The 25720-nt window shown below is 48.9% G+C and overlaps 9 protein-coding genes across 9 annotated transcripts; 2 read left to right on the top strand and 7 right to left on the bottom strand.

Moving 5' to 3' along the window:
• Nucleotides 1–385: 385 nt before the first annotated feature.
• Nucleotides 386–1969, top strand: LTR64_004592 (uncharacterized protein; the record flags this gene model as incomplete). Its single annotated transcript, XM_064898937.1, has 1 exon — nt 386–1969. One exon carries the CDS (start codon nt 386–388, stop codon nt 1967–1969), a length of 1584 nt encoding a protein of 527 aa, XP_064754894.1.
• A 3940-nt stretch (nt 1970–5909) lies between these two features.
• Nucleotides 5910–7982, bottom strand: LTR64_004591 (uncharacterized protein; the record flags this gene model as incomplete). The annotated part of the gene is made up of 2 exons (XM_064898936.1): nt 5910–6712; nt 6881–7982. 2 exons carry the CDS (start codon nt 7980–7982, stop codon nt 5910–5912), a joined length of 1905 nt encoding a protein of 634 aa, XP_064754893.1.
• A 1219-nt stretch (nt 7983–9201) lies between these two features.
• LTR64_004590 (uncharacterized protein) lies at nt 9202–10407 on the bottom strand (the record flags this gene model as incomplete). The annotated part of the gene is made up of 1 exon (XM_064898935.1): nt 9202–10407. One exon carries the CDS (start codon nt 10405–10407, stop codon nt 9202–9204), a length of 1206 nt encoding a protein of 401 aa, XP_064754892.1.
• Nucleotides 10408–11478: 1071 nt separating this feature from the next.
• Nucleotides 11479–13575, bottom strand: LTR64_004589 (uncharacterized protein; the record flags this gene model as incomplete). The annotated part of the gene is made up of 1 exon (XM_064898934.1): nt 11479–13575. One exon carries the CDS (start codon nt 13573–13575, stop codon nt 11479–11481), a length of 2097 nt encoding a protein of 698 aa, XP_064754891.1.
• A 1414-nt stretch (nt 13576–14989) lies between these two features.
• LTR64_004588 (uncharacterized protein) lies at nt 14990–16154 on the bottom strand (the record flags this gene model as incomplete). Its single annotated transcript, XM_064898933.1, has 2 exons — nt 14990–15955; nt 15993–16154. 2 exons carry the CDS (start codon nt 16152–16154, stop codon nt 14990–14992), a joined length of 1128 nt encoding a protein of 375 aa, XP_064754890.1.
• Nucleotides 16155–16753: 599 nt separating this feature from the next.
• Nucleotides 16754–18692, bottom strand: LTR64_004587 (uncharacterized protein; the record flags this gene model as incomplete). The annotated part of the gene is made up of 2 exons (XM_064898932.1): nt 16754–18568; nt 18615–18692. 2 exons carry the CDS (start codon nt 18690–18692, stop codon nt 16754–16756), a joined length of 1893 nt encoding a protein of 630 aa, XP_064754889.1.
• Nucleotides 18693–18920: 228 nt separating this feature from the next.
• LTR64_004586 (uncharacterized protein) lies at nt 18921–19880 on the bottom strand (the record flags this gene model as incomplete). Its single annotated transcript, XM_064898931.1, is given in 2 exon segments — nt 18921–19817; nt 19833–19880. The coding sequence occupies 2 exon segments, from the start codon at nt 19878–19880 to the stop codon at nt 18921–18923; spliced, it is 945 nt and encodes a 314-aa protein (XP_064754888.1).
• A 401-nt stretch (nt 19881–20281) lies between these two features.
• On the bottom strand, nt 20282–20797 carry LTR64_004585 (uncharacterized protein; the record flags this gene model as incomplete). Its single annotated transcript, XM_064898930.1, has 4 exons — nt 20282–20323; nt 20378–20553; nt 20602–20733; nt 20785–20797. The coding sequence occupies 4 exons, from the start codon at nt 20795–20797 to the stop codon at nt 20282–20284; spliced, it is 363 nt and encodes a 120-aa protein (XP_064754887.1).
• A 1100-nt stretch (nt 20798–21897) lies between these two features.
• On the top strand, nt 21898–22790 carry LTR64_004584 (uncharacterized protein; the record flags this gene model as incomplete). The annotated part of the gene is made up of 2 exons (XM_064898929.1): nt 21898–21926; nt 21989–22790. 2 exons carry the CDS (start codon nt 21898–21900, stop codon nt 22788–22790), a joined length of 831 nt encoding a protein of 276 aa, XP_064754886.1.
• Between the last annotated feature and the right edge of the window lie 2930 nt (nt 22791–25720).

The following is a 25720-nucleotide window of genomic DNA, read 5'->3' as shown; positions in this document are numbered from 1 at the left end:
TGCTGCAGGTTCACTCGGTTATCTGCACATGTGGTGCCACAGACCCCGGAACAATCAGTCAACTATGAGCTTTCTGGTACCTCTGCCACTCACAAATTTGTATGTCCTCCAATGTACTGCCGGCAACCTCGTCTCAACAGTGTCTTCCCTGCTACATTCTGCGGAGATCCAGCCACGTTTACTGACAACGGTAACAAGATCGCTTCCGCGACCCGCGAAACGGTACTTGTTGCATGTCCATTAACCAACACTCCCGTTGCAAAGTAAATTGAAATTACTCATTGTGCAGCAGATATAACGGCATTGAACGTCGACCTCTCTCGTCCTGCTTATCTATTCCTGCATCAACAACTCAGTCAATAAGGGTCTCGAACTTTACGCCAAGATGCTGCTCTCTGCTGCTGCGCCCATACTCCTGGTGTTGAGTACGTGCCTCGATCTTGCTTCTTCCATCCCTCACCGATCTCGTAGTATCAAATCTGCACTGAGCGAGTTAGGTCAATCCGTCGACCTCAAGGTTCACCGGACGAAGCGCACATCAACAAGCTCAGCATCACGATCATTTCGAGGCGCAAGGCAAGCTTCAACTGCAGCTCTGGACGATGATGGTATCACTATCAGTCAGCTAAAGGACCTTTTCTCTATTCCCGTCACTGTCGGCTCTCAATCGTTCGATCTTCTGATCGATATTGGCAGTGCAGATACATGGGTGGCAGATGCTTTTTTCAGCTGCTTCCATCATGGAAGCATTTTCCCACAATCTTTCTGTGCTCTAGGTGGCACTCTCAACCAGACTTCAGACCCAACTATCACCTCAATTACTGATGTGAATCTTTTTGCAAGATTCGGCTTGGGAGACTTCGCAGCGGGACCAATGGCACGAGCTTTGCTCAGCTTCACATCCGATACAACCTTCATGCAAGAAATGGGCATCGTGTCCATGGTGGAGTGGTCCAATGGTGATAATTTCACTTCTGGTGTCCTGGGTCTTGCACCTCGAAATTCGACATCCAAATTTCCAGGCACAGACTGGACTAACGATCTCCATTGCCCATTCAATTCCTCCACCACTATTTACGGTTACGACGGAGAGTACACTTGCAACCAAATGAACTACGATTCGGTAAGCGTCAATCTCGCCTCAAGGCTCTCACGCCCATACATCACTCTCGCACTCTCCAGAGATAGCTCGAACAGCTCGAATGGAGGCAGCATTACATTTGGCGGGATTGGTGACACTACTGATGCGCGCATCAATTCCTCTGGCCGCTTCACCGATGTACCAATCGAACCGCTAGCTTCCGACGACACCAAATCCATCCGATCATACATCATCTCTGTGGAAGGAGTCAGTCTTCCAGTATTCACAAATCTGAGCACCCCAACCACAACAAGCAGTACCCGCAGAAGCACCCCAACCGATTGGAACCACGTCCGTAAGTCCCATCATCACGTTCCACAAAAACGCTCAGCAGGCACAACATTCATCCCCATGGCATCATCCCCCAACAGCACAACCACAAACAGCGCCGGCAGCAGCCAATTCTTCCTCGAATCCAACCTCCCCTTCCTCTTCTTCCCACCCTCCCTCGCCAAGTCCTACAACAACCTCTTCACCCCAACTCCCGACCACTACTACGACATCTCCCGCAACCACTATATCTACGAACTCAACTGCACCGAACTTTCCTACATCCCTCCTCTCGCCATCACCATTGCTGGAGACTCTTTCCCGATCAACCCCGAGGACCTCGTCATTCGCGAACAAGTAGAGTACTATGATTATGAGTCGGAGGAGTATATTGAGGAAGAGCTTTGTTACAGTGCTGTGACGGATTCGGCGGTCATGGCTGATGAGGTGTCGTTGTACAATGCGCTTGGGCAGCCGTTCTTGAAGAATGTGTTGATGTTGATTGATTTGGAGGATAATACGGTTGCGTTGAGTAGTCGGCCTTATTATGAGAGTTGAGAGGTTATGTATGTGTTTGAGTGACGGAGAGAAAAGGTTTCGTTGTGGTTGCGGACTGTTCGGTGAGACAAGGAGAAGTCTGGTGGAAGTCCCGGCTTCTTCAGGACAGAGATAGATGGTCTACAATTCTTCATCAATTCGATTCTATCTGGGGACAACAGTCTTTGTTCGGAACGTTTGCATGTCAATCGTTGTCTTTGATGCTACAAAGTCTGCGGATGATAGTCATATCTATGGACACTCATCCGTCATCTGTGATCTGTGTTGCTGCGTCTATCACCCTCTATTTCCTCAACCACTCCAGAATGTGTCCTGCCGTGCTCGACCACTGCGTACCGGCAAGCGCCAATAACGCAAAATCTGTGACAAGCCCCAGAAAAGCGATACGCAGGACTGTGCTCGGAATGAAAGTCCCTAGTGTCTGTAATCCGAGGAGGATGGCCGTCCACCTGAGTGTGTTAGCTGTTTCTGGAGAAGCTGGTGGCTTTTCGAGAGCGTTTGAAGCACCTGGCCTGATAACAGAAGCTGGACTGGGAGAGGCTGCTGACATCGGTCCTAGTATCGGAGGTAATTGCGGGATTCGTGCACTCAAGGGTGAACGTGTGGGTGCGGCGACCTCAACAGGAATTGGCTTGAAGTTTTGTTCCTCGTTTTCAGAAGCATTGCGGGTGGTATCTGCGGGCGCTGCTTGATTATCTTCTGTGTCAACGGTCAACACTTGCTGTAAGTATGACCTGGCGCGCTGCGACTTTTGGCGGTCCCAAGGAAGATTCTTTGGCCTTGGGTCTGTGGGAGTGGTAACGACTGTGGCTTGAGACAACTGACGAGCGTGTTGAAGGTCCGTATAGACATCCTTCATCGTCAGCGAGGCATTTATCGTATTGGTGATCGGATGAGGATTGAAAATCGTCGTTGTCGTCGAACTTGCCGTTACCGAACTCGATGGCGAGACTAATCCTGCCGTGCTTGGCGGGCTCTCTACCCTGTGCAGCACTTTGTCGATTGTGTTCTTCAGCCCAGACAATTCGTTCTGATAGGACGTGGTCAATCCACTCATTTCTCGACGTAGACGCTGCAGCTGATCTTGAAGGTCTCGTATTTCGTCCATGGCGTGAGACAAACGCTTCTGATATACAAGCTCAGTATCCAGTCCTGTGTACGAGGGCGGGGGAGAAATACTCTCTTCATTGCTGTTGGTTGATGAGAAAGTAAACGCTGCCGGCGTGAGTGGCGTTGAAACGCCGAAGCCGCGCGGCTGCGTCGAGGCCGCTGGTACGGGTGTTCTTGCTATAACGATCGATGCAGGGTCACCCGTAAACCTCGTGTTATTAGATCTTGAAGAAGTTCTACTAGAATGTTGCCGACGTGGTATGGAGTGAAATTGCAGGTTATTGTAGAAGAACTCATTAATGATAGGTGAACCCCAGGCTGCAACACTGCTGCTTACGGGTGTGAAGTCGTCGTCTTCCACAGAACAGAAATGTGAGGCAGAAGAGTCACGAAGCGAGGTCATAAGTGCATCCTCCTCCAGAACCGTGTCGATCCTCAACTCGGGCCTGCCAGAGGGCGACTCAGTCTCCACTTGAGGTCGACTGCGTTCCTCTAACGATGATAGAGCCCTTTTGATTACTGGTAGAAGTGTTCTGGCCCCCCATTGTTCGATGGCTTGAATCCAGACATTGAAGTGGTGAAAATGCTCATTATCACCAAGTTCAAATTTACATATTGGTGACGTGCAATGGCCGAGTGAGCTGTCAATCCAATGATAGTTGATGATCGCAACATCGTTATCGATTGTGCACGAAAAAGAGACGGGCGGATCCGGAAAGGGCTCCTCGGATGACGACCACACTTGAGCAAAGAGCATCTGCATACTGCTATTGCTCAAAGCACCTGCTATCGCACATTGATTATTGGCCACCTCCAGTCGGGTTTCTCCTGGTCCAAAGGTTCTTTCAAAGATGAGAAAGGGGCAGAACAGAGAAGTACCAGGACGAGTCTTGCCAACACTACATCGAGCAATAGTGCCATGTGCCACTAGGTACAATGGTATCTTGCTGACCTCGAGCCCTGCGAAAGCGTCGTGAGAGAAACCACAGCCGAGATCGGATTGTGGTTTAAAAAGTTCACATAGTGGATCACCGTGCTCGTTGTGACGTTTCGGTAATGCTTCTGCGTTGAACTTGAGGAATGCACATCGTGAGAGAGCTGGCTCGTTGTCTATGGCAGGCAGTAAGTTTGATGGGAAGGAGGGTGACAGTCCAAATCCTCTACCTGCAGCAACCTGTTCTCTAAACCCTTGTCTTTGCATTTCAAATTTGCCGACGTCATTCCCTGCAGCATGTATAAGAGCAATCAGGCTACGAGGTAGAGGGTAGCCAGGCGGACCTTCGAGGACACGTATCCGATGTGGTGCTAAGACATTCTTTCTGAATGTCTTCCAGTGTAGGTGTGATGCATCAAATGACGGCCTCGACCAGTCGTCGCGTATACTCGAGGCATGAATCGTGTTGGTAGCATTTGAGCTGGCCAGGTCCAGAGTTGTTTCACCACTCCCGATACTGTTGATGTCCTCAATCGCACAATCAATCGAGGAACAGGCCGCCTTCGCCATGTCGTGTGCAAGATTAGTGACTCCCTCAAGACACTGGTAGCTAAAATATTCAGCGAGAGGTTAGCCCATACGCAAATTGGTCAAGCATAAATCAACACGGTGATATTGATATTGGTTGAGATCTGCTTGATACAGTGAACCATGCATCGCGGCGTAACCGAGAACGACAAGCGGATGCTGCGAAGCATCCACGAGGACGGAGAAAGCGCTAGGGCTAGTACCCGTCTAGTCAGGAGAGCTTCATAGAACCAGCTTGGAAGCGCACCTGCACCTTCGGATAGTTTGTTCTGGGATTGAACTCATGTGATGTAGCTGCACATCGGGGTAGAGGTTGGGCGCGTAAGTGGACGCTCCGATTCATGCAGAACCTGGGCACTAAAAATTTCGTAATTAGCAGAGCAGGTCTGTCTTTCTTGCATTTCACTATTTCAGGCAGCATATACAGCTCGTGCTGATGTGCTTCCACCTCGATTGTCGTTGTTGAGGAGAATTACGAAGCTTGACGTCCTGAAGGAATGCAATCATGTGACTGATTGAGACCCTGCTTGGTGCAGTGATGAGAGCAACGTCCAGGCTGTAGAGCGTGCTTAGGTATATGTGCCCGCGCCAATACAGCTGTTTTGATTCGTCCCGTTTCGCATGGACAGGAGCGCGCACTAGGTAGAATCGGGCTGTGGTTGAAACGATCGATTCGACTCAGGATTTGGGAGCATTGGTTACTTTTTGATTAGCATAGAACATGGCCCGCTCATATTCACGCTGTACTTAATTTTGGTCGATGAAAACACCCATGGCTGGTTCAATCTTCCAGTTGCTGTCGAGCTGAGATGTGTACTAAAGTTTACTTGAATGACTACTCTATATGTAACGACGACGTAATTCTGGTTGTAATCCGGTCCCATCGTGCTTGCCCGCCACGGAAGCGGCAATTACTGGGAAAGTGGAACAGTCGATCCTACAAGGAAAGCCAATTGAACAGCTTCTTTCTCGCAACGTGAGCCGCAATCTTGAGTAGGAACAGAGCACTCAGCTATATGGCGTGTCTTTACGATTCGGTTACAATTCGGGCTCAGGACATAGACGTCTTTTGCTCGAGGTCATGTTCAAAATGTGCGTGACGAAGAGGTGATCCGCAACGGTGTGGCAGGCAATTGCATTCTGGCATCACTTTTCTACACGTTTGCAGTCGTCTGTCTAACAAGTATTTCGCCGCCCACTCCTCGCTCGAACAAAGGGACTTTGATGTCCCGACAGTAAACAACGTTCATAACATAGGTAGTACTACAAATACAGGATGGTTCACAAGCAGATATCTTAGAACAGATGTCAGCCGCGAGCCTCAAGCGTCGTCGTGGTAGTATTTGCTATCGTAGGGCTCTTTGCCCATTGTCGTAAAGGTAGAGGATGACTAGCATTGTATGCCGCAGCTGCAATTGATTTGTCCATAACACCTGATCCATTGAAAGCCTGACTTGTATTAACGGACTCGGACATCGATCGATTGTGGAGAGTCTCTGAGATGGAGGACATTGGGTTCTCTGGCAATATTGGCTTAGGTGTCCGAATATCGAATCTCTTCTTGTCGTACGCAGGAGTGGGCATAGGAGGGTGGTCTTTAGCACTCGAAGGTGCAGAATTATCCGAGTACTTGGGTCTTGTCAGAGTATGCTCTTTGATCATGCCCAGGCTGTTACTGATCTTCGATTTGAACTTGGAACCTTTAGGTGAGGCACCAAAACTAGAATCTGGTGTACTCGGTGACTTAATCTTCCTGCTTCGCAGAGAGGTGAATGACCGTTTTGATTGAATCGAGACAGTGGATTCCGCAGGACTCTTCATGCTGACGGTACTCGTTGCTATGCCTGGACTTTTGCCACTGTTATTCTGAGGTAGTGGCATGGTCCATACACTGACTGCTGGGCTTTCGTTTACCTCAAGGCCTGCTGAGCCAATAGAACGAGTCTCTTTTGCGGAATTCGCTCCTTTTGAAAGTCCTGCAGACTTTACTAGCGATAATCCAAGGCTAGACTTTTTCCGTTTTGTCATTGGTGCGACATCCGTTGGCGCTAAGAATTCCTGCTCAGAACTCTTGAGTTCCTCGTTCTTGGGATCTGGAGGTGCTGGAATAGCTGTGGAACTATTCAGTGTGACTGAGTCTCTTGCATGTTCTTGCAGAGGCACCGGATCAGCCGAGATTGTGTGCGATATTTCTGGCAATGCAGGCTCTATAGTATGTGAGAGATTCATAGGTGTTACAACAGGTTCAGGTTCAGCAGTAGCTTTGGGACTTCTCATACGCATCGCACTCGTTACGCCCAATGGAGTTCGTCTTGATCGTTCTCCTTTCCATGGTATGTTGTCGAACGCCTCCTTCATGGACCGACTCAGCTTGTCTTGTTTCTCATCAATTGACATGGGAGACAGTGAAGCCTTCGCTGGACCCACAGCATACCCAGCAGCCTTGAGCTCACACACAACTCGGAGAGCTCTTTGCAGATCAGGTAAGAAGCAAGTGGTTGCCCACTCTTCGATTGCCTCTATCCATGCAAGAAAATGCATAAAGTGTTCTAAGTCTCGAAAGTCGAATTTGCAAAGAGGTGCCACAAAGAAGCCACCTTCTGACATCCAATGATGGTTAATTATCCCTAGATCGTTGTCGATAATGCAGGAAAAGACGACTGGATCTCTCACAGGTCGTGCGACTCGGTCAGGCCATGCGCTTTCGTATACCATATTAATGGAGTTCAGCGCCGCGGTTCCGTTCATTGCGCAATAATTCATCGCACATTCAATTTCGTGTTTGGCATTGCCGTATGTCCTCTCAAGGAGCAGAAAGGGTGTGTAGACAGCTGGGTCGGGATGACTTCGACCTCTGCTGCAATCGCTTATTATGCCTGATGCTGCCGCATGTGTAGGCAGTTCCCTGAATTCATCTTCGTCAAAAGCAGTTTGGGGAAATCCTGAAACAAGACCTGGACACGGATTTGGAATTTCGAACACTGGTATTCGGAAACTGTCCTCCTGAGATGGTAGAGTCTGTTGATCGAATGTTGGCTCTAGGTTCCGCGCAAGATGGTTGTCGGATACTGCTGGTAGAATTTCCGAGGGGAAGAGAGCTGAGGAGCCGAAGCCTCGACCATGGGAAACCGCGTCCACAAATTGCAATGCCTGTTGCTCATGCCTCTCAAGATATTGACACTTTTGTTCCACCAAATTCAGGACTTCAGCAGGCACCTTGTCGGTCATCGGGTTCTCTAGAATACCAATTGAACGCGGTTCAAGGACAGTCTTGCGAAAGGCTTTCCACCACAAATTGCGTCTGTCTTGGACATTCGAAGTGAGAATACTGCTCCGATTTCCTCGTTCCAAGGACGACCTGACGGCTTTCTGTTCGAACATGCTTTCGAGACAGAGGTCTATCGGGGGTCGCTAGATTGAGCTCGTGGTTGATGTATTGGCGTGGACTGACTTCGTTGAGCGAAGTGGTCGCGCTAGACAACGACAGTAGACTGGTGAACACCAAGGTGTTTCAAATTCACAAATGCTAAGATGCCGTTCAGTTAGAAGCGCATCTTCAAGAACATAGCAGGTGCGCATTGAGGACAAGAGCGGAGACAAAGAAAGAAACGAAAAGACAAAGAATAACTTGAGTCAGCCTCGGGCGCGAGGTAACGGCACTCACCAGATAGGGTCTTTCCTTACCACTGCTCCAGTCGCTCCAACCTCAAACGCGAGACTTTGTCCACGACAAGGTGCATAGACACAAAATGCAAGAATTTGAGAGGACTTCTGCGTAGAACTTGGAACAGGATAAGGAGATAAAGGACATTGAACGGGAGAATATGTGATTAGTGGCAGTCGGCATCAGGGGACTAGGCCATATGAATGTACTGGAACGTGCACCTCTGCACACTTCATTCAGCTGAGAAGTCGCGTCGACATACAGTACAGCAACGTCTGAGTACGTGGAGAGCCCCGCCACCCCATTTCAGGCAATTGGGAAGGTAACACCTTCAAAAACCCAAGCTTTGAGTCGCAAAAGACTGGCTGTAGATTTGCGGTGAACTTGCTCAGATGCAGCGAGCAGAGCAATCTAGTTCATGATACGAGAAAAGAGGTGTGACGTGCAATGCCGTCTCCACATATGGCGCCTATAGAAAGGTTCCACTTTGATAGTAAGCGCTTCCACAGCCAATCAGAACTCAAGTACCATGATTTCACACAACCAAGTTGTCAGGCACTGCGCCTTCTCGTCCCAATAGTCGACAGAACGCCCTGGTAGATGGTGCCGTTGCAATACCCGGACTAGAACTCGGCGCGACAGGTGCTCAAATGCCCAGACAGATAGACAGCAAGGCGCGTGTTGAGCCGTCCTATACTGGCAGCAGATGATCAAACACTTTCTACCTAACGTGCCGACAATGGTATACCAAAAAATTCCATAGAAGGTTCGACAGACACTGGCAGATTTTATTGCCGTCACTGAAGAAGGAAGCGAAATGCTTCCATGGTTGATAGTGCGAATGCTGTTTCAACAATGGAATTAATCTGATCAGGTCTCAAATACTTGTACCCGAGTAGCCAGCTCTAAGACTCTACTTAAGCTTCTCTGGGTATTTCAACGCTGTCGGCGGAAATGTAACGCAGCTGGTGGACTTATCGGATTTCGGTCGAGATCGAAGTCATTGAGGAACTCCCAATGCAGCTTCTGCTTGCAGCCTTTCTTGTGCCATTCATTCATGATGTGTGGGTAGAACGGTAAATGGTTCATAAGTGACTTATCATGGGATATGCATACCAAGACATCGTCATGGGCATCGAATATTTCCATCTTGGCGGTACTGACGCAGGCTTCGTCGTGACTGGACACCACTGGCTCGGCAGGCGTCTCGTAAAAGGACTCTGTGGCCGACTTGTAGGGATGCACGATATCCTTGATGAAATCGCCAGCGCAAAGCAGAATTTTTCGGTTCTTTAGAACAGGTGGACCAGCTTGTGGCCCACGAGGAAAGTGCCACGACGCTGACTTGAAAGCGACTTGCTGTGGAAGAGGGATGTATGGCGAAGGGCGGAACTCACCGCAGTGATAAGCGCAATCGCCACCCAGGAAAGCAAATGTGCTGGTCGGTGTCGCTGTAACGCGTGCGAGCGCGCACAAATGACCGACAGTATGACCAGGGCACGACAGCAGGTAAAATGAACCATCCCCAAATGCATCATGTGCTGGAAACCCGCCTATGGTTAGATCGAAAGATGTATCGTCGAGTTCGACGATATCGCGACCACGGATTTCTGATTCGTGTATCTCGGAATGCATGTACCTGTCGAGAAGGCCGGGTCCGACGATGAGCTTTGTATAGGACTGAAATCTAGCTACATCACCTCGATGATCGAAATGATGATGTGACCAAATTACAGCGGAGATATCGGACGAAGTGATTCCAATATTGCCTGGATCATCATCGAGGATATCGACAATGTCTCTCTCAACATCAACTTGAAGTGGCGCACCCTGTCCATCGTCCCCAATATAGGGTAATAGAGCAGGAGGACATGCTTTTCTCCAATCCTTCCGCATACCCAGATCGAAAAGAACGTTTACGCCTTGGGCACGATTGCTGACGAGAAAAGCATAACTTGGGAAAGTTATAGTTTCGTGACCAGGTATAGGTTGACCAAGAAGATGTGCTGTGCTTGTTTTCTGGTAGCATGTAGTGTTGATAATACGTATTTCCACTGTTGCAGAAGTGACTGGTATACCCAGATCAGGTACAAGGCGCGGTGTTTCCAGTAAAGGGCTGAACCCGTTGTTCAGTAAGCCCATAGTTAGGTGGTCAACGGGCAACCCGAATACAGCTAGCGCTTGATCAGGTATTTCAAGGACGTCAGTGTCGTATTCCCAAATTTTACATGAGATGGACCGGACGCATGTGGCAGGGGAAGTAGACAGCTTAAAGAAACAGGATGCTTCTGTCGTCTGAAGGACACTTGCTGGTTGATAAGCGCGCTCGAGACTCGGAGTGGTCGCAAGTGGTTGGTCAGTTACTGGGCCACATCGCTCACCCAAGCGCTCATCGAGGGGTGCGGCGTGCAGGTCTCCCTGGGCTACAAGAACACTGCAGACGATGGATACTTCGCTGGGCTAGGACAGCAAGTTGATAAGATTGCACAGCACTGTAGGAGTGCTAAATTGATACGCCGTCATTGCGCTTCGTTGTCACAAGGTCTTTGACCTCGACTCAGTACTGAGAACGAGAGCAAGAAATCCACCTGGATATGAGAAATATAGTTGAGATTAAGCTGGTAAAGTTCGGTGGGGGCTTTCCAAGAATTCAGTTACCGAGCCGCGTTTTGGCGCTTTCCTCGAAAAGACAGTTCAAGTTTGTTCACGCGTTCAAGTCGTGGAATATACGATAGACACGCTGCGAAGCACGCGGTTGTCACCATCCGAAGCCTTTACATGTTGGTTCTCCCGGAATGTCTCACTATGCATCCTTTCTTGCTGTCGAAGACGAAGAATGGGTGCCTACTACGTTACAGAATAAGAGCGAAGCCACATCTGTATTACTAAGGTGTTTTTGAAAGGCTCGCTGGTGTCACACAATACAGCTGGAGGTCTTAAGCTTATCTTATGAACAAGAGACATTGTCAGCTAGGAATATACATGCAACCTCAACGCTCTAACGCTTTCCTGTCGTCACGTAACAAAATCTACTGGTAAAGGTCTCGTAGGCTACCTTAGTCGAAGTCCCAGGCTATTTCAGTAGGCTTTTCGTTCTTCAAGCTACTAATCGTAATTTAGCCCATCAACCGACACCATCGCTTACGCATACAGAAGGCAGAATCACAATCGTCAAAGGGCTCCAAAAAGTCCTCCCAACTTCCAAGCCATCCCTCAGAACACGCCACTTTCAAGCACGTTTGACAGATACTGCGTAATGCTTACTTGTGGGCCACCCGACATCGACATCATACAGTAGTCCAACAAACAGCCTAGGAACAAGATTCTCAACATTGTCGCAGGAACGAGAGCACTGATTATATGCGTGGCAGCGACGTGCGACCAGACATTTCGCTGCTGATTTGGCACTCGGATCATCGCTCCATACTGTTCTTCGGTCTCCTCTGGCGAAGCGATATTGAAGATCGTCGGAGAAAAAATCGTTATAGGTGATTGTGCCATTTTGATCGGAGCACTGCATTGAGGAGAATGGAAGCTCGTGGCACTGCTGATACTCACTGCTTCCACGTTCGTGTCAAGACTCAAGACATTCTGCAATCCAGATGGCGTCCTGACTTTCGGACTTGGTGACGGCCAGTGAACAGGCCGAGCTTTCGGGTCAGTCGGTGTGGTCACCACAGAGACACCATGTCTTAGATTGAGTCGATGTTCACTTTGTACGAACGCTTGGTGATTGATAGTCGTCTGAATTGGCGACCGCGGCTTGGAACCCATTTTCTCTTTGCGAATGACACAGGTCATAGTTTTTCGCAAGCCGGAGAGCTCGTTCTGCAGACATGACGTCGACCCACTGATTTCTTGTTTGAGGTGCATCAATTGAGCTTGCAAATCCTGGATTTCGTCCAAGGCATAACCGAGTCTTTTCGTGACCACAAGGTCTGTGTTTTGAGCGTAGGCTCCTGGATTCAGATTTGGTTGTTCCTTGCTTGGCTTGATACCTGCAAAACGAACACCTTTGGGCATGACTTTCGAATCCGAGCAGACACTACCTGGCGCTTTGGCACGTCCAGCTAGGGCAGGTGGTACTGTTGGTAGCGCTGGTAGTGGCGGAAGCATGCTCGGCTGTGGAATAAGCGGGTATTCAAACTTTGCAAATATTGCCTCGTTGATCATGGGACTACCCCAGCTGGCCGTACTGCTACTGACTGGAGAGCCAGCATCACTGTCTAGCCGCCAGGGAATATTGTCGTAAGAGAGTTTCAATGCTGAAACTAGGGCTTGCTCTTCCTGCGAACTCTTGGGCTCAAGCTTCTCCAAAGAACTGTAAAGTGCAGGCAAGCCTGAAACATAGTCACCAAGCAGGCTGATTGCCTTCTTCACTTCAGGCAGAAGATGTGTAAGAGCCCACTGACCGATTGCTTCGGACCATAACAGAAATTGATCAAAGTGACTGTCGTTCGCAAGCTCGAACCTGACTACAGGTGCCATGCAATACGTTTGTGCATGGTCGACCCAGTGGTAGTTGATGATGGCAATGTCGTTGTCGATGGCACAAGTAAACGCAATAGGACGAAGGAAGGACTCGGCAGTATCTCGATCGTCTTCGGACGCCTTTGCATACAACATTTGCATGGCACGAACCGACCAAGCACCATCAATAGCGCACTGGTTGGCTGCTATCTCAAATCCATAACTCTGTTGGCTGAAGACGCGTTCATAGCTGAAGAAAGGGCAGTACAAAGCTGTACCTGAGGAGATGGAACCTGTATCGAAATGCACTGTGGTGCCAGTGGCGAGCATGTGTGTTGGCATACATTTGATCTCTTCCGGAGCAAATGCAGAGCTTGAGAAGCCGCAACCCAAGCCGGGTCGTGGTGCGGAAAGGAAGCTCCTCTGAATAGCCGAGCCTGCTTTACCAACCACCTTTTCTGGGAGTGCATCTCCAGGCAATGAGGGCACCATACATCTTGAGAGGAATGGTCGAGCGTCGTTTGAAGGTAAGACCTCTTGTGGAAAGAGAGCTGAAGAACCAAAACCACGTCCATTAGCTACCAATTTCCGAAACTTTTGCCTTTGTTTGGTGAAGCGGTCGACATTCTTGCGATTGGCCTCGATCCAAGTGCAGATGGATTCCGGGATCGTCTCGTTGGCTAGGCTGTCGACTATGCGAATGTGATGTGGTGCTAGGACCTCCTTCCGGAACTTCTTCCAATGCAGCTGACTTCTTCCTGATACTGATCGGGAATCAGCACTGCCTCTGCTGAACCATGAACTGTTTGTTGAATGTGAAATTGCACTGTTGAGAGACATCCTGCTAAACGTAATGCTAGGCCGTCGTTAATGTAGAGTAATCTTCTTGGATTCTAAGCAAACGAATGAGACTTGATTAGCCTGGCCAGCAGGATGCTATGGAAACAATAGTAGGTGAACAACACAGAAAGGAAGGACGCTCGATGACGGGTCAACGCTCAAGAGGATGAAAAGAGGCCATCAACGCAAAAGGTACTGGCATTGCTTTGTACTTCGGAGGTTTGCAAATGTACTTGAACCTGACCCAATAGCCGCGCGATCATCCACCGAAGAACAAGCCAGCATGCTAGTCCAAGCCCTGGGGACTGCATTCTTGAGAGGAGCGACGAATAACAATAAGATCGTTGACCTTGACCCACGTAGATGCCGTGTTGATGATGAGCGATTCTGGCGCGTAGGCGGGTTGTCCTAAAGTTGTGCGCGAAGCGCCAGCTGGCTCTATCACATCAGGGCAATCCGCAAATCATGTACATGCAAGAGGAGCTTGAGGTGGATGAGTGGATTGCCGCTTGCTCGGATGTGGCCAAGCACATATGGACTGAAATAGTCACCAACGGCGTTCGTCCTCAAACCCTGCTACTGTACTAGCTCCTGTATCGCGCGATAGCATGCCGCGCCAGAACAGCTTGCCAAGCTGTGTAAAGACCTGACACAATGTGGACGTAGTGCCGACAACAGAAGTACCATTTCGGCAACACTGAAGCTTGTGTTGCGATGGTTGCGTGAGAACAGTACTCGTCACAACTCCCGATTACAATTGTCGTCGAAGCAAATTGAGCACAGGCCGATCTTCGACTCTCTCTGACCGCAAGCCTACATACTTCGTGGGAATTAGCCAGTCGAACAGTATCAAGCAGGAACTTGGTAGTGCGTCCATGCATGCAGGCGCTCAAGGTCGCAGATCCGCGACGGTCAAGGACACGAGGGAGACGTACCTGCCACGAGTATTGGAGCCAGCATGCACACCGCCAAAATGAATCTACAGGAGATGACCCATTGATAGGGTTAACAGACTAATCAGAAGGAGTGCAGAGTCGAACGTTCGTCATGTATGCAGTGCCGCAAAAGACTATCTCTACACGCAAAAGCCTGGACTCTCCTCCCAGAATCAGATCGAGCCATGGCATGGTCTCGTTTCATCCTCGTGTTGAGCGTGGGAGCTTATTGTTGGAAAATAGCATAGTAACTGCAAGGTTTCTTTACTATCATTACGTTAAGCATTACTCGCTCATACACGATTTGCTTCTGCCTACTTCTGGCTGGTGGAAGCCGTGTACACCGTACCCCGATAATTTTCGAAAGCAAGCTCACCCAATGAGCATGTTTACCGCTTGAAACGCACCAAATCACAACGCTCAATTCGACATCATTCAGTCATAAGTCGTACGTACATCAACAATCCGATTCTGTCATATCATCGTGACAACCACGATGGCAAGCCAGCCTTGAACACGACCTTGGCTCGATCTGGTCTCGTTGAAGGCTGTAGTTTAAGAGTCTTCAGGCAGTGAGGATCGAAGTCATAACTGCTGGGGCTCGAGTTTAGACCTGCTGGCTGTCCGTGCACTCTTCGTTCCAGTTGGTCAATAGTAGCCATGATCTCCGCCAGCCGGTTGTAATGTGCCCAGACGAAAATGCCATAGATTCGATCTGCAAGAGCAGCGACCTCGCCAGCCCCGCTGAGGTTATAGGTTGCAATCTGCGTAGCCACATGAGGCGCGTGCGCTTCGGCTTTATGGACGCCCAACGAAGCAACTTCGCCATGTATGGATAAAGAAAAGGACATTGCGAATTTGTGGTCGAACATGGAAGGGCTGTAGGGGCGGTTGCTGTTGCCATCAAAAGCAGCACCGGCAACGAGACTCAGAGCATTGTTACATGTTGCAGCTGATATCGCACTTGCTTGACGAGCAGCTGCCATTGAATGGTCTGATATTTCGACTACGAAGAAAGGCCAGAAATGACCTGGTATCGGTTGCGAAAGATGGCTTAGATCATAGGGCTCCCCAGAAGGACCAGCGATGATGCCGTTTTGGAGTTCATCTTGAGCTATTGAAAACGCGTGCCGACTGTATCCCACACTAATTGCTGGTTTTGGACAGGGCAATCGGTTTATCGTATTCTTGAAGGCGTCATCTGTTGGCACAGCATCACCATTGTATGTGCACCGGTTCTGCTGAGATAGTTTAGGGCAAGCAGAAATCAACGACTCAACGAAAGGCTTGATACAATCGTATGTCTGTGCTGCTGTAATTTGTTTGCGCTTGGACATTTTCTGGGCGAGCTTTTGAGTCGCAGCACTTTGCCGTTGACCCTGACGTGCGGCGATTCCTAAAGAAAAGGCTAGGTCGGACCACCTTTCCTCGTCCATAGTCTTAGTCTGTAATAAAATGTTGTTGGACTGAAGTACATCACACCGATAGTCGTTTGCTGAAATTCCTGGCGATCCTCTTCCTCCAGTGGTTCGCGATGGCGTAGAAGAACGACTGCTGGGCGGTGAATACATCATCTTGTTGGGAAAAGATTATGCTATTGGATGCACGATGTTGGTAGGACTTGATGGATGAGATACATATCATCTCGACGTATTGGCAGATATAAATTTACCTCGACAGATACGATCGTGCGTTGCAAGAATAGAAATCGTAGTATTGCCGCCAGTACTCAAGCAATACCAGCCCATCTTCAACTCAGCTCACGAGTCGAGAAGAGCGCACCAATCACATTGCTGGTAGGAGACTTGCTAGCCAAAATGGTTGATTTCGACGCGCTCAATTGCCAAATATAAGCTTAACGCCAGGGGATGACGCGCCTGCATAAATAGCTTGGTCGTCTGCTGAGCATTGATTGGCCAACACCACGTTCGAGTCTTGGCGGCTATCTGTTCACGAATCATTGATTCAGTGCTGAAACAATAGCTGCATTTCGGCTTGAGCCGTAATCTGGCATTCGGTTGCTCTGTTCTCATGCAAGCGCTATTCGAAGCCTTTCAGTCGGTCTTCATAGCTTCTCAAGGTGCAGTAGACAATGTGGAGGCGGTCGCTAAACCTGGGGAAAGCAGAACTTGCAGCCTGAAAGCTGCCGCCTCAAAGCTTTTGTTCTTTCCCTTTAAAGAGTCCCGACTGCGATAGCTAGCATATTAGTCTTCCAATGCTCATAGCCATGCCGTATGTCTGTCTCAGGATCTCCAGGTGTCTAGATTACTTCTTGACACAATAACTGAGGAAGGGCTCTCAATAGTATAGTTCCATCTTCTAGATCCATCCACCCACAAAGTGTATGTTAATATGCTTCTGGAATTTCTGCAAGTTCTGTTGATGATCGATGCAATCTCAACTGTTCCAACCTTACTGTTGCCGTCAGGATAGTAAGCTATAGCCACATCTTCATCATCGGTCTGTTTGAAAGTTCTGAGAGGTAGATAGAACATGCTAAGGGGACCAACACTGAACTCATGTGGGCCAGTAGCACCATCCTTTGAGGAGGACAAGGCACGAGTTGCGCTTGGAGGAAAGCGCACAGCTGCAAACTCGTGGCGGTCGCCAGAAAGGATCACGACCCGGACCCCGAGATTAGCCTCTGCGAAATGCATTGCATCAAGTACACGTTGACGCTCAGTAAGAAAACCTCCCCATGTGTCAGAGGTGCCGACTTTCCAATTCTTTGTGAATGGAACTGAAGAGGCCACAAATTTCCAGTGTACGTTTGGAGGTTCAGGTGTTGTGAGATAAGAAAGAAGTGATTGCAATTGAGCAGGGCCTAGCATACTCGGTGCATATTCCGGTGTCTGAGATGGTGCAGATGAGCTACCATAAAGCGGTTTGGCTGAGAAAAAGAGACTAGCCTGTTCGGACTCTGGTTGCGTGCGATATCTTCGTGTGTCGAGCATGAAGAAAGATGCTGGTCCTTGCGTGAACTGAAAATACGTTGTGTTTGCACGACTGCTTGCTGGTACATCCTGTGGAAACGGCGGGTTGACTGACACGTGATAATGAAGGAAAGGATCTGAGGCTGCTGGAAAAGGCTCGGTCTCATTCCCACCCGCCCAGTCATTGGCGATTTCGTGATCGTCGAGGGTGTGGAGCCAAGGAATCTGAAGACCGGGCAGCTGCCATGACGGCGATTTGTAAGCGCGCCTGTATTCAGACCGGTAATGTTCGACGGTTGAGCTTAGACGTTGCGGTACGTCAACATAGATAAAATCACCCAGGAACAACATGAACGCGGTCCGTGATGGTAGAGCTTTCATTACATTAGACAAATGCTTAAAGCCATGAATGGATAAAGAATGTGAGAAGGGGTTGTATGGAAAATTGGCTTTTATGCAGGATGAAGTGAGAAAGATCAGAGATTTTGCATTCTGGTCGCTGGCTCCGGGTGCGGTCTGAAAATGACCCTTGAGGTCGTTGGACAAGGCATAGGTATAAGCTGTATCAGCTTGCAGCTTTGAGAACGTGATCGGGTAAGTATAATCGCTATCCTCTCCCAGATAATAGAGAGTGTCGACGTTTGACCAAGCCGGGCTGTTGGAAGGTCTTAGGTAGACGTAGATAGGTAGATTTGTGATGTTCGGATCTCGCAGTAACACTTTGGCGCTCGTGTCATCAACGTAGCCTAGACGGGTAAAAGTGAGGTCCTTGCCATCGTAGAGCAGAGGACCTCGAAATATCATATCGAGGGACAAAAGCGTCAGCAAGATGTTCACAGCTATAGCAGTGTAACTGAATTCCCACTCTTTCCAGTCTGGAATACCAAGTAGAAGTGTCCGCCAGATAGCCTTCTCGTCATGGTATACGGCAGGTTCATCATGGTGCAGCTCGTGAAGGGTGTCAGACTTCGGCGCTTCTGATCTCTTCTCGTGCCTGAATAGCTTGGGAAATGCTTCGCGTAGGGTGGGTCTGTGCGTACCGAACGATTTCGAGTTGGCGGTGATCAAGGACAAGTACAGTACTATGGCTGAAATAATAAGAGGAGGAAAATGGTGTCCCGGAATCTCGATTGCTCAGTCAAAAGTCCCACGAAACATGCTTGTCGCTTACCCATCTCAGGAACAGAAAGGCACTGATCCTGACAGTCGTCGACGCTGCTGCGACGGCAATCTCTAGTGTTGATGGCATCTTTACATCCTGCTTGTGTTTGTGTCGCGATGTTTTGAGCTTCTGTTAGCTGTCGCAGCTGGCGCAGAATTGTGAACGTGCTGCTGAAGTCACGCGGGCGTGCGCGACGTGCAGTGGCGCTTGCAGGTCGGAGGTTTAGGCATGGATTGTGTCCGGCTAAGCCCGGAGAAGCCCCACAACCCGTTTTGTCGATCTTGTGTCTGTTTTCCATACTTTCACTGTTGATCCTCATTGCGTATTGAGGGACGACAAGCTCCGTCCCATGCTTACGATTATCGCTGCATCTCTTACCTTGCGCATGCCCATGCAGAGTGTCATGCAGAAGGACCAGATCCATGAGTGTTCGACTTGAGGGAAGGAGCTCCAATACTCCCACCCCATTACGCCACCAAAGTTGGGATATTTTTCAACAAGCACACTGAGCACGGCTGCTGTTAGCTCTAGAGGCACGTAACCACTGCCACCATGTCGAGGATTTGTCAGCATCCCAGCAACCACTTTCTCAGCCGGCCATCCGTTTCGCATGACCTCGTCGTAAGCGGCAGTATTTTGTAGCCCACCCCATCCGTTGTAAAATTGTGCATTATACCAAGCTATTGACCTGCCTCGCGCAGCCTCCAGCAGCCGATAGTCGAAACCAGAGAGGTGAGGTCGGCCAGCCATCAAGGCAGTAGCAACTGGGGCAAGTGTGATGATGAAATCTCGTCCAAAGTCTGCTTTCAAACGATCAATGAGATGAACAACTCCAGGTAGTGACATTTCTTCCTCGACATCAAGATCGATGCCATCCAGGTTGTGAGCTCGGATAAAATTGCGTAGTGGTACGTAGTAAGCCTCAAAGCGAGCCAGTGGCACATCAGTCCTTGACTCGCTGTAGTCAAGCCTTGCGAATGATCCCTTAGCTGCACCACCCAGCATGCACATGACTTTAATTCCGCTATCTTGCAATACCATGGCCTCATCCCATAGCTGTGTATATTTTGGGTCATCAGGAGTGTCATCGTTCAGAGTGAGACTGTTGGGATCCCAGTTCACATGTATAGCACTTAAAATGACATGCGTAACGCCTGAAGGGTTCGTGACAAGAGGTAGCAAACTAATGTATTCACCGTTGTCGTGGTAAGTCTGGAAATAACATACGACTCTTGGACTGAAGCCAGGGAGAGCTGCTGTAGGAAGAGGCGGCATCTCTACGTATGAAAACGATATCGTGGCCTAAAGCCTGCCCAACGGCTAGCATCAGAATCGATAGAGAGTGCAAGTCAGATGACCAGGTCACGCAAGATAGTAACGATATTGATGTGTTTATATTTACTGTGGTCGGTGCTCGATGGTTCCAGGCGAATAAAATTGCTGCCAAGGATTTGGAGACCCGTGTTGAGCCAACTTTAGTCAACGAAGTCGAAACACCGGCACCACACTCACAACTCATAACAAGCAATTGACAAGCACAGGACGATGGTGAGATATGCTTCGGCAGTTTGTTGAATAGAAGCAGCAACAAACTTTATCTTCGGTCGTTCTAAACGATGTGAGGTAACTACCTCTTGACGCGAACATTCTAGCTATTACAAGTGCCAGCTGAATGCTCAGTAGTTGAAGTTTGGTTGTTCATACTGGTTCGGGTCATACTACATAAATCAGCAAGAATTCCTCAAGTAGTGGCGCTGAGGCACACGACTCACCTGATCAGCATCTCGATAATGCTGGTCATACATGTTTTGGGCTGATCGTTCGGCATGCCTCTTGGCCTCAATTCTATCGTACTCGTCCATGCCCTTAGTCTCAGCCAGCCGGTCGGCCTCGGCACCAGCAAAACCTGCTAGAAGCTCTTTGGCAAACTGGTGGTTGACTACTTTGCCTAGCAAAGAGTTACTCGATATTCAAATATCATCTCAATCCACCATACCTTCTTTGCGCTGACGATCTTCAAAGAGCTTCATGCCCTCAAAAGCCGCAGCGCCTCCAATTAATTCGTGAGAGAATTTAGCCTGGTTGTCATCATCGCCATACACCTGTTGGTGGGCATCTCGAGATTCGTCTGTCCTGAGGTCAGTTTACAACTTTTGAGGAGGCACCAAGCTCGACTTACCCCACCCGAACATCTTTAATATAGAGATTCTTTAGTACGAGTATTTCAATAGTTGTAAGAGGTTCGTAGATGTACAATCTTCACCGAAACACAACTAGTAGGAAGAGGGAGAAAGCAGATGACTTTATAAGCCTACTGACAGACTCCATGTTTCCTCTGTCTGTGAAATAGATCACAACAGGTGACGTGGAACGGATCCGCCATCTCCACAGGACACGCAATGTCAGCCCATATGTATCTTCGTTGAAGAAGCCCCTGAGTGGATGACAAGAGCGAACTTTTGGTGAAACTGTGTCACCTTCTAGACCGCTCCGAATTGTGACGAATACAGACTCAGCTGTTGCAGCTTCGGTATCAGACCAGGACTATCCGTAATCTGTCTCGATAGTAACCAGAGCGTCCGGATATTGTCGCTGTCTTGACCTTAGCGAAAGCCTAGCAAGACCATATGAAACACAGTGGTAGGCATAAGAACCAAAAACTGCTGATTCCTCCCTGAGTGTATCCAAAGTCCAGGGCATATGAGATGCACAAGAGACTGCTAATCAGTAGGTGCTCCATCGCCGGCAAGTGGAACATGTAGCGCATAATCAAGCACTACCAAGTTTTGGGGCAAAAGCTTAAGAAGCTTGACATTGCCAAGGGAAGCCAATCGTTGTCTATTTTTGACTTGAAATACCTTGTATCTCGCTGTGAGACAGAAACAAGCACAATAACCTTCCCTCAATACGACGCTCGCTCGAAGAGACCCATATAATTACTCGTACTGACGTTTGTAATTGGGTCCCAGGGTGAAACGAACCATTTCTCGACCCAACCATAGCCACAAACTCTGAAGGGAAGGTGCAGCGATAGTGGGGTTTGCCTTTCCACGGGCACGGAAATTCTTGTCGCCGATACGCAAAGAACTACTCGAATACTAGTGCTCCGGGACCGTGCTCCGTTGTGATCGCAGCCTCTTCATTATTACTATTTTGCGTTCACCGAAATATTACATCCTACGTTCGGCGCGTTGGAGATACCCAAAAGCTAGACAAACACTGTTGTCCTTCGAAGAACTACAGAAGTCATCATATGTTCTGCGCCGTCGGATCCCAGGAGGTCTAAGTCAACATGAGTGCTTCCTTACTGTCACCTTCGCTGTAGCTAATCACCAGGTCTTCTTGTAATCCTACCTTTGTGCTAATGACTTGCCATGCTCCAGTCCTGCCAAACCACCAGTTTCGGTATCTGATAGTATCGACAATACCAGTCAGAAGATCGGCAACGGCAATAGCCACGATTCCGTGCAAGAACGAGACAATGAGAACCAAGCTTCGAGTGTGGGTCTAAGTGATCAAAGCAACGACGACCAGGACGGGACAGCACAACCGCCTCTACCGGACGAAGCACCACCACCTCTCCCCAATGAAGAGCCTGCTGTGCCGACAGGAGACGACGGGTGGGAGCCTGTATGGGACGAGAACGCACAAGCTTTCTATTTCTACAACAGGCGGAGCCATGTAACACAGTGGGCGAATCCGCGACTTCCAGCGGTTGAGACGACAGGCACAGCTACAGTGAAGGATACTGGTCCGCCTGGCGCTCCCACACAACCTGCCAATCGAAAAAAGATAGCAGGCGGATATGATCCTGCAATACACGGCGACTACGACCCAAATGCGGATTATGCTAAAAAGTACGAGCCGGGGAACCTCGATTCTGAAATGGAACAGAGTGCTACAGTTGACCCAGCAGCAGCCTATGCAGCAACAGGTGCCTTCAACAGATTCACAGGGAAATGGCAGAGTGCAGAAATTACAGCTGAAAAGTTTAACGACGAGAACAAGAGTAAGAGGCAGATGAACGCGTTTTTCGACGTGGATGCCGCAGCAAATTCACACGACGGGAGAAGTTTGAAGGCCGAGCGGTCGAACAAGAAGATATCAAAGGAGCAGCTGAAGGCGTATCGTGACAAGAGGAAGGAAAAGAAGGAGGAGAAGAGAAGAGCGTGGCTTCGAGATTGACATTTGGCAAATTGAGTATTTTGAGTAGTTTTCGTAGAGTGAGAAGCATGTAGCACTCCTAGTGGGTCAATTGTCATTCTCAGTTACCGATAGAATGAATTCGATAAAATTTTGTACTTAACTACACATCAACTCAGCTACAATGCTCTTTCCGCTTAACCAGGCAGGACGATGCATGATAGGTTGTGGCCATGCCTTCCATGACTGAGATAGTGGCGTCCATCTGCCTTGGTTGGTACGTTTTTATCGTTCTAGTGTGCACCATTGGATGCGTGCAATTGTTCGTCCCTCCGCGTTTCCTGCGAGACTTCAGAGCTGCACTGACTCGGGGTATAGATTTCGGCACTACTCTCACCTACCGAGTTCTTCAATCTCGAGCAAGCTGCCGATCGCTGACGTTCCACATGTTACGATAATTCGACCATGCAAAGGTCTGGAGCCTTACCTCTATGATTGCCTTGTCGCATCTCTACAGCAGGACTATCCTAATGACAGACTGACTATCTATTTCTGCGTTGCCTCGCGTAATGACCCAGCATGTCTTACTATTCAACGTGTGCTCTCTGACTACACTTACTACGATGCACAGCTCCTTGTGGAGGACGAAGACCCTGCGTTGGTCACGAACGCAAGAAGTAGAAAGAGACTGGGTCCGAACCCAAAGATCAGAAACATGAGCAGAGCCTACAGGAATGCAAAAGGAGATCTAGTTTGGATTCTCGACTGCAATGTCTGGGTGGGAAGAGGAGCATGTGGACGGATGGTCGACAAATTGTGTGGCTTCTCGAACGAAGGCAACCATGCACCCTACAAATTCGTACACCATCTACCAGTGGCTGTCGATATGCCTGTCGAAGATGCCTTCAGCTATGCGTCTATATCGCATACTCAGCAGACTCCCTCTTCAGGACAAGAAGCAGATCCACTTGCCTTACCAGACCCGAAGACCTATCTCGGAGGGCGTCTGGACGAAGCATTTCTTTCTTCAGCTCACGCAAAGATGTATGTAGCGATCAATACCGTTGCTGTGGCGCCCTGCATATGTGGTAAGTCGAGCATGTTCAGGCGGTCGCATCTCAATGCTCTGACGAATATGGACAACTCGATCGAGACTCGGTTCGGCAGTGGCCTCGATTACTTCTCTGAAAACATATGCGAGGATCACCTTATCGGTGACCTGCTCTGGAAAGCCAAAATTCCCTCGTCCATGCCTGCAGTGGCAGCTAAGTGGAAGAATCATGGCTTGGTGTTCACAGATATGGCTTTTCAGCCAATAGCAGGTATGTCAGTCGGCAATTACGTTGCGCGAAGAGTGCGATGGCTGCGTGTTAGAAAATTCACTGTGCCTATCGCGACTCTAGTTGAACCTGGCACCGAGTCTTTGTTGTGCTCAGCTATAGGAGTGTTTGGACTGATGACAGCGCCACTGACGAAGAACTACTTTGATTCTTCTTGGTACAGCTACTTGACGTTATGGGCGGCTAGTGCAATTTTTTGGATGCTGGTCGACTGGCAAGTGTATAAACTCTTACAATCTGAAAGCACCGTCGAGCTGCCCACTACAAACAGAAAAAGTCTGCCACCTTTCATCCGCTCACCTAACGAACCTCGAAGATCGTTCTTAAGCTGGGCAACGTCGTGGTTAGGTCGTGAGGCTCTGACACTGCCTGTCTGGTTCTGGGCAATATGGGGAGGCGTTACAGTTACATGGAGAGATCGGAAGCTTTGGGTAGGTATGGACATGAAGGTGCACGAGATTGTCGACAAGACAAAAGACGTACAGGAAAGAATGGCATCGAGAACAGAAAATGGCGACATTGCCTCAATCAATGGCAAGCATACTGCTAACTCGAAAGATACAAAAATTAGGCGCGAATAGTGGCCTTTTATGTGGGAAGAGTTGATCTGTAGAGCACCTCAATAGACACTTTTGCCAAATGTGCAGCGTTCTAGCACGATCCCTAAGCTAATTGAGTGTAAAAGACCGCTGATGCATTAGATCTGAAGTAGCGAAGTGTTCACCAGTCGCATTCTAGATTTCCTGGTTCAGTTCTACGGCCCCAGTACTATGTAGTGTACTGGAGTGCCCAAGACCGTATTTGTAATGACTAGATATCTACCCGCCAAAACGTTCAGGTTGTAGTACTTGGGTGTGAAAAATACAGGTGCTGTTGACACTGCTGTGGGAGTTGCGGAGGGAGCCAGAAACAACCATGGATCTGACCTCGAGCTTTTCGCATCTTGTCGATAACCCAGCATTACAACACACTATAGGCCCTTGGGTGTACTGCTTGTGCCCCAAGTACGATTCGATAGTAGGCGCAATTACACATCTTGCAGTCGGATACCTCGTGGTCAGAAGTTGTACAGCAGTAGAATTTTTCAGACCACGAACCAAATTCTTTCCATCGCATATGCACCTGTCACTCAGACGCACATTCTCGTGAATCGAGAAACAGCGTTTAGCGTGATATTCAACTCCTGCACAAGAAGGTCACTGACAAAAATGATTGCACCTGTAAATGCTTAAAGGTTTGTGCATGCAGAACTGATGCTCTTTGAAGTGATACCTTGAAAAAAAAATTCTTCTTGCTCACTAGTCGTACCACACTTTCCCTTCTGGCTACATGTTACCAAACAATATCATGGCCAATTCATACGGTCGCTCTGATGCAAAGCTCACCACAGACAACGTTGACGATCTCATCTACGCCTGTCGAACGAACGACATCAAAGACCTAAAAGACCAGATACAAGCATATACGGTACAGCACAACATAACAGAAGCAGAAATAATATTGAATGCTATTGACGTTGACGATGAAGGACTTGGTTCAAGAGCATGCCTCCTACATTATCCAGCAGCAAATGGGAACCTCGAATTGGTGACCTTTCTGCTCGAAAGACTGGGTGCGGCTGCAATCCCAACA

Source organism: Lithohypha guttulata (assembly GCF_036872675.1).
Source record: "Lithohypha guttulata strain CCFEE 5908 chromosome Unknown scaffold_3, whole genome shotgun sequence".
Lineage (NCBI taxonomy): Eukaryota > Fungi > Ascomycota > Eurotiomycetes > Chaetothyriales > Trichomeriaceae > Lithohypha > Lithohypha guttulata.
Note: the sequence above shows the minus strand (reverse complement) of the source record. Positions and strands in the feature narration are given on the sequence as shown.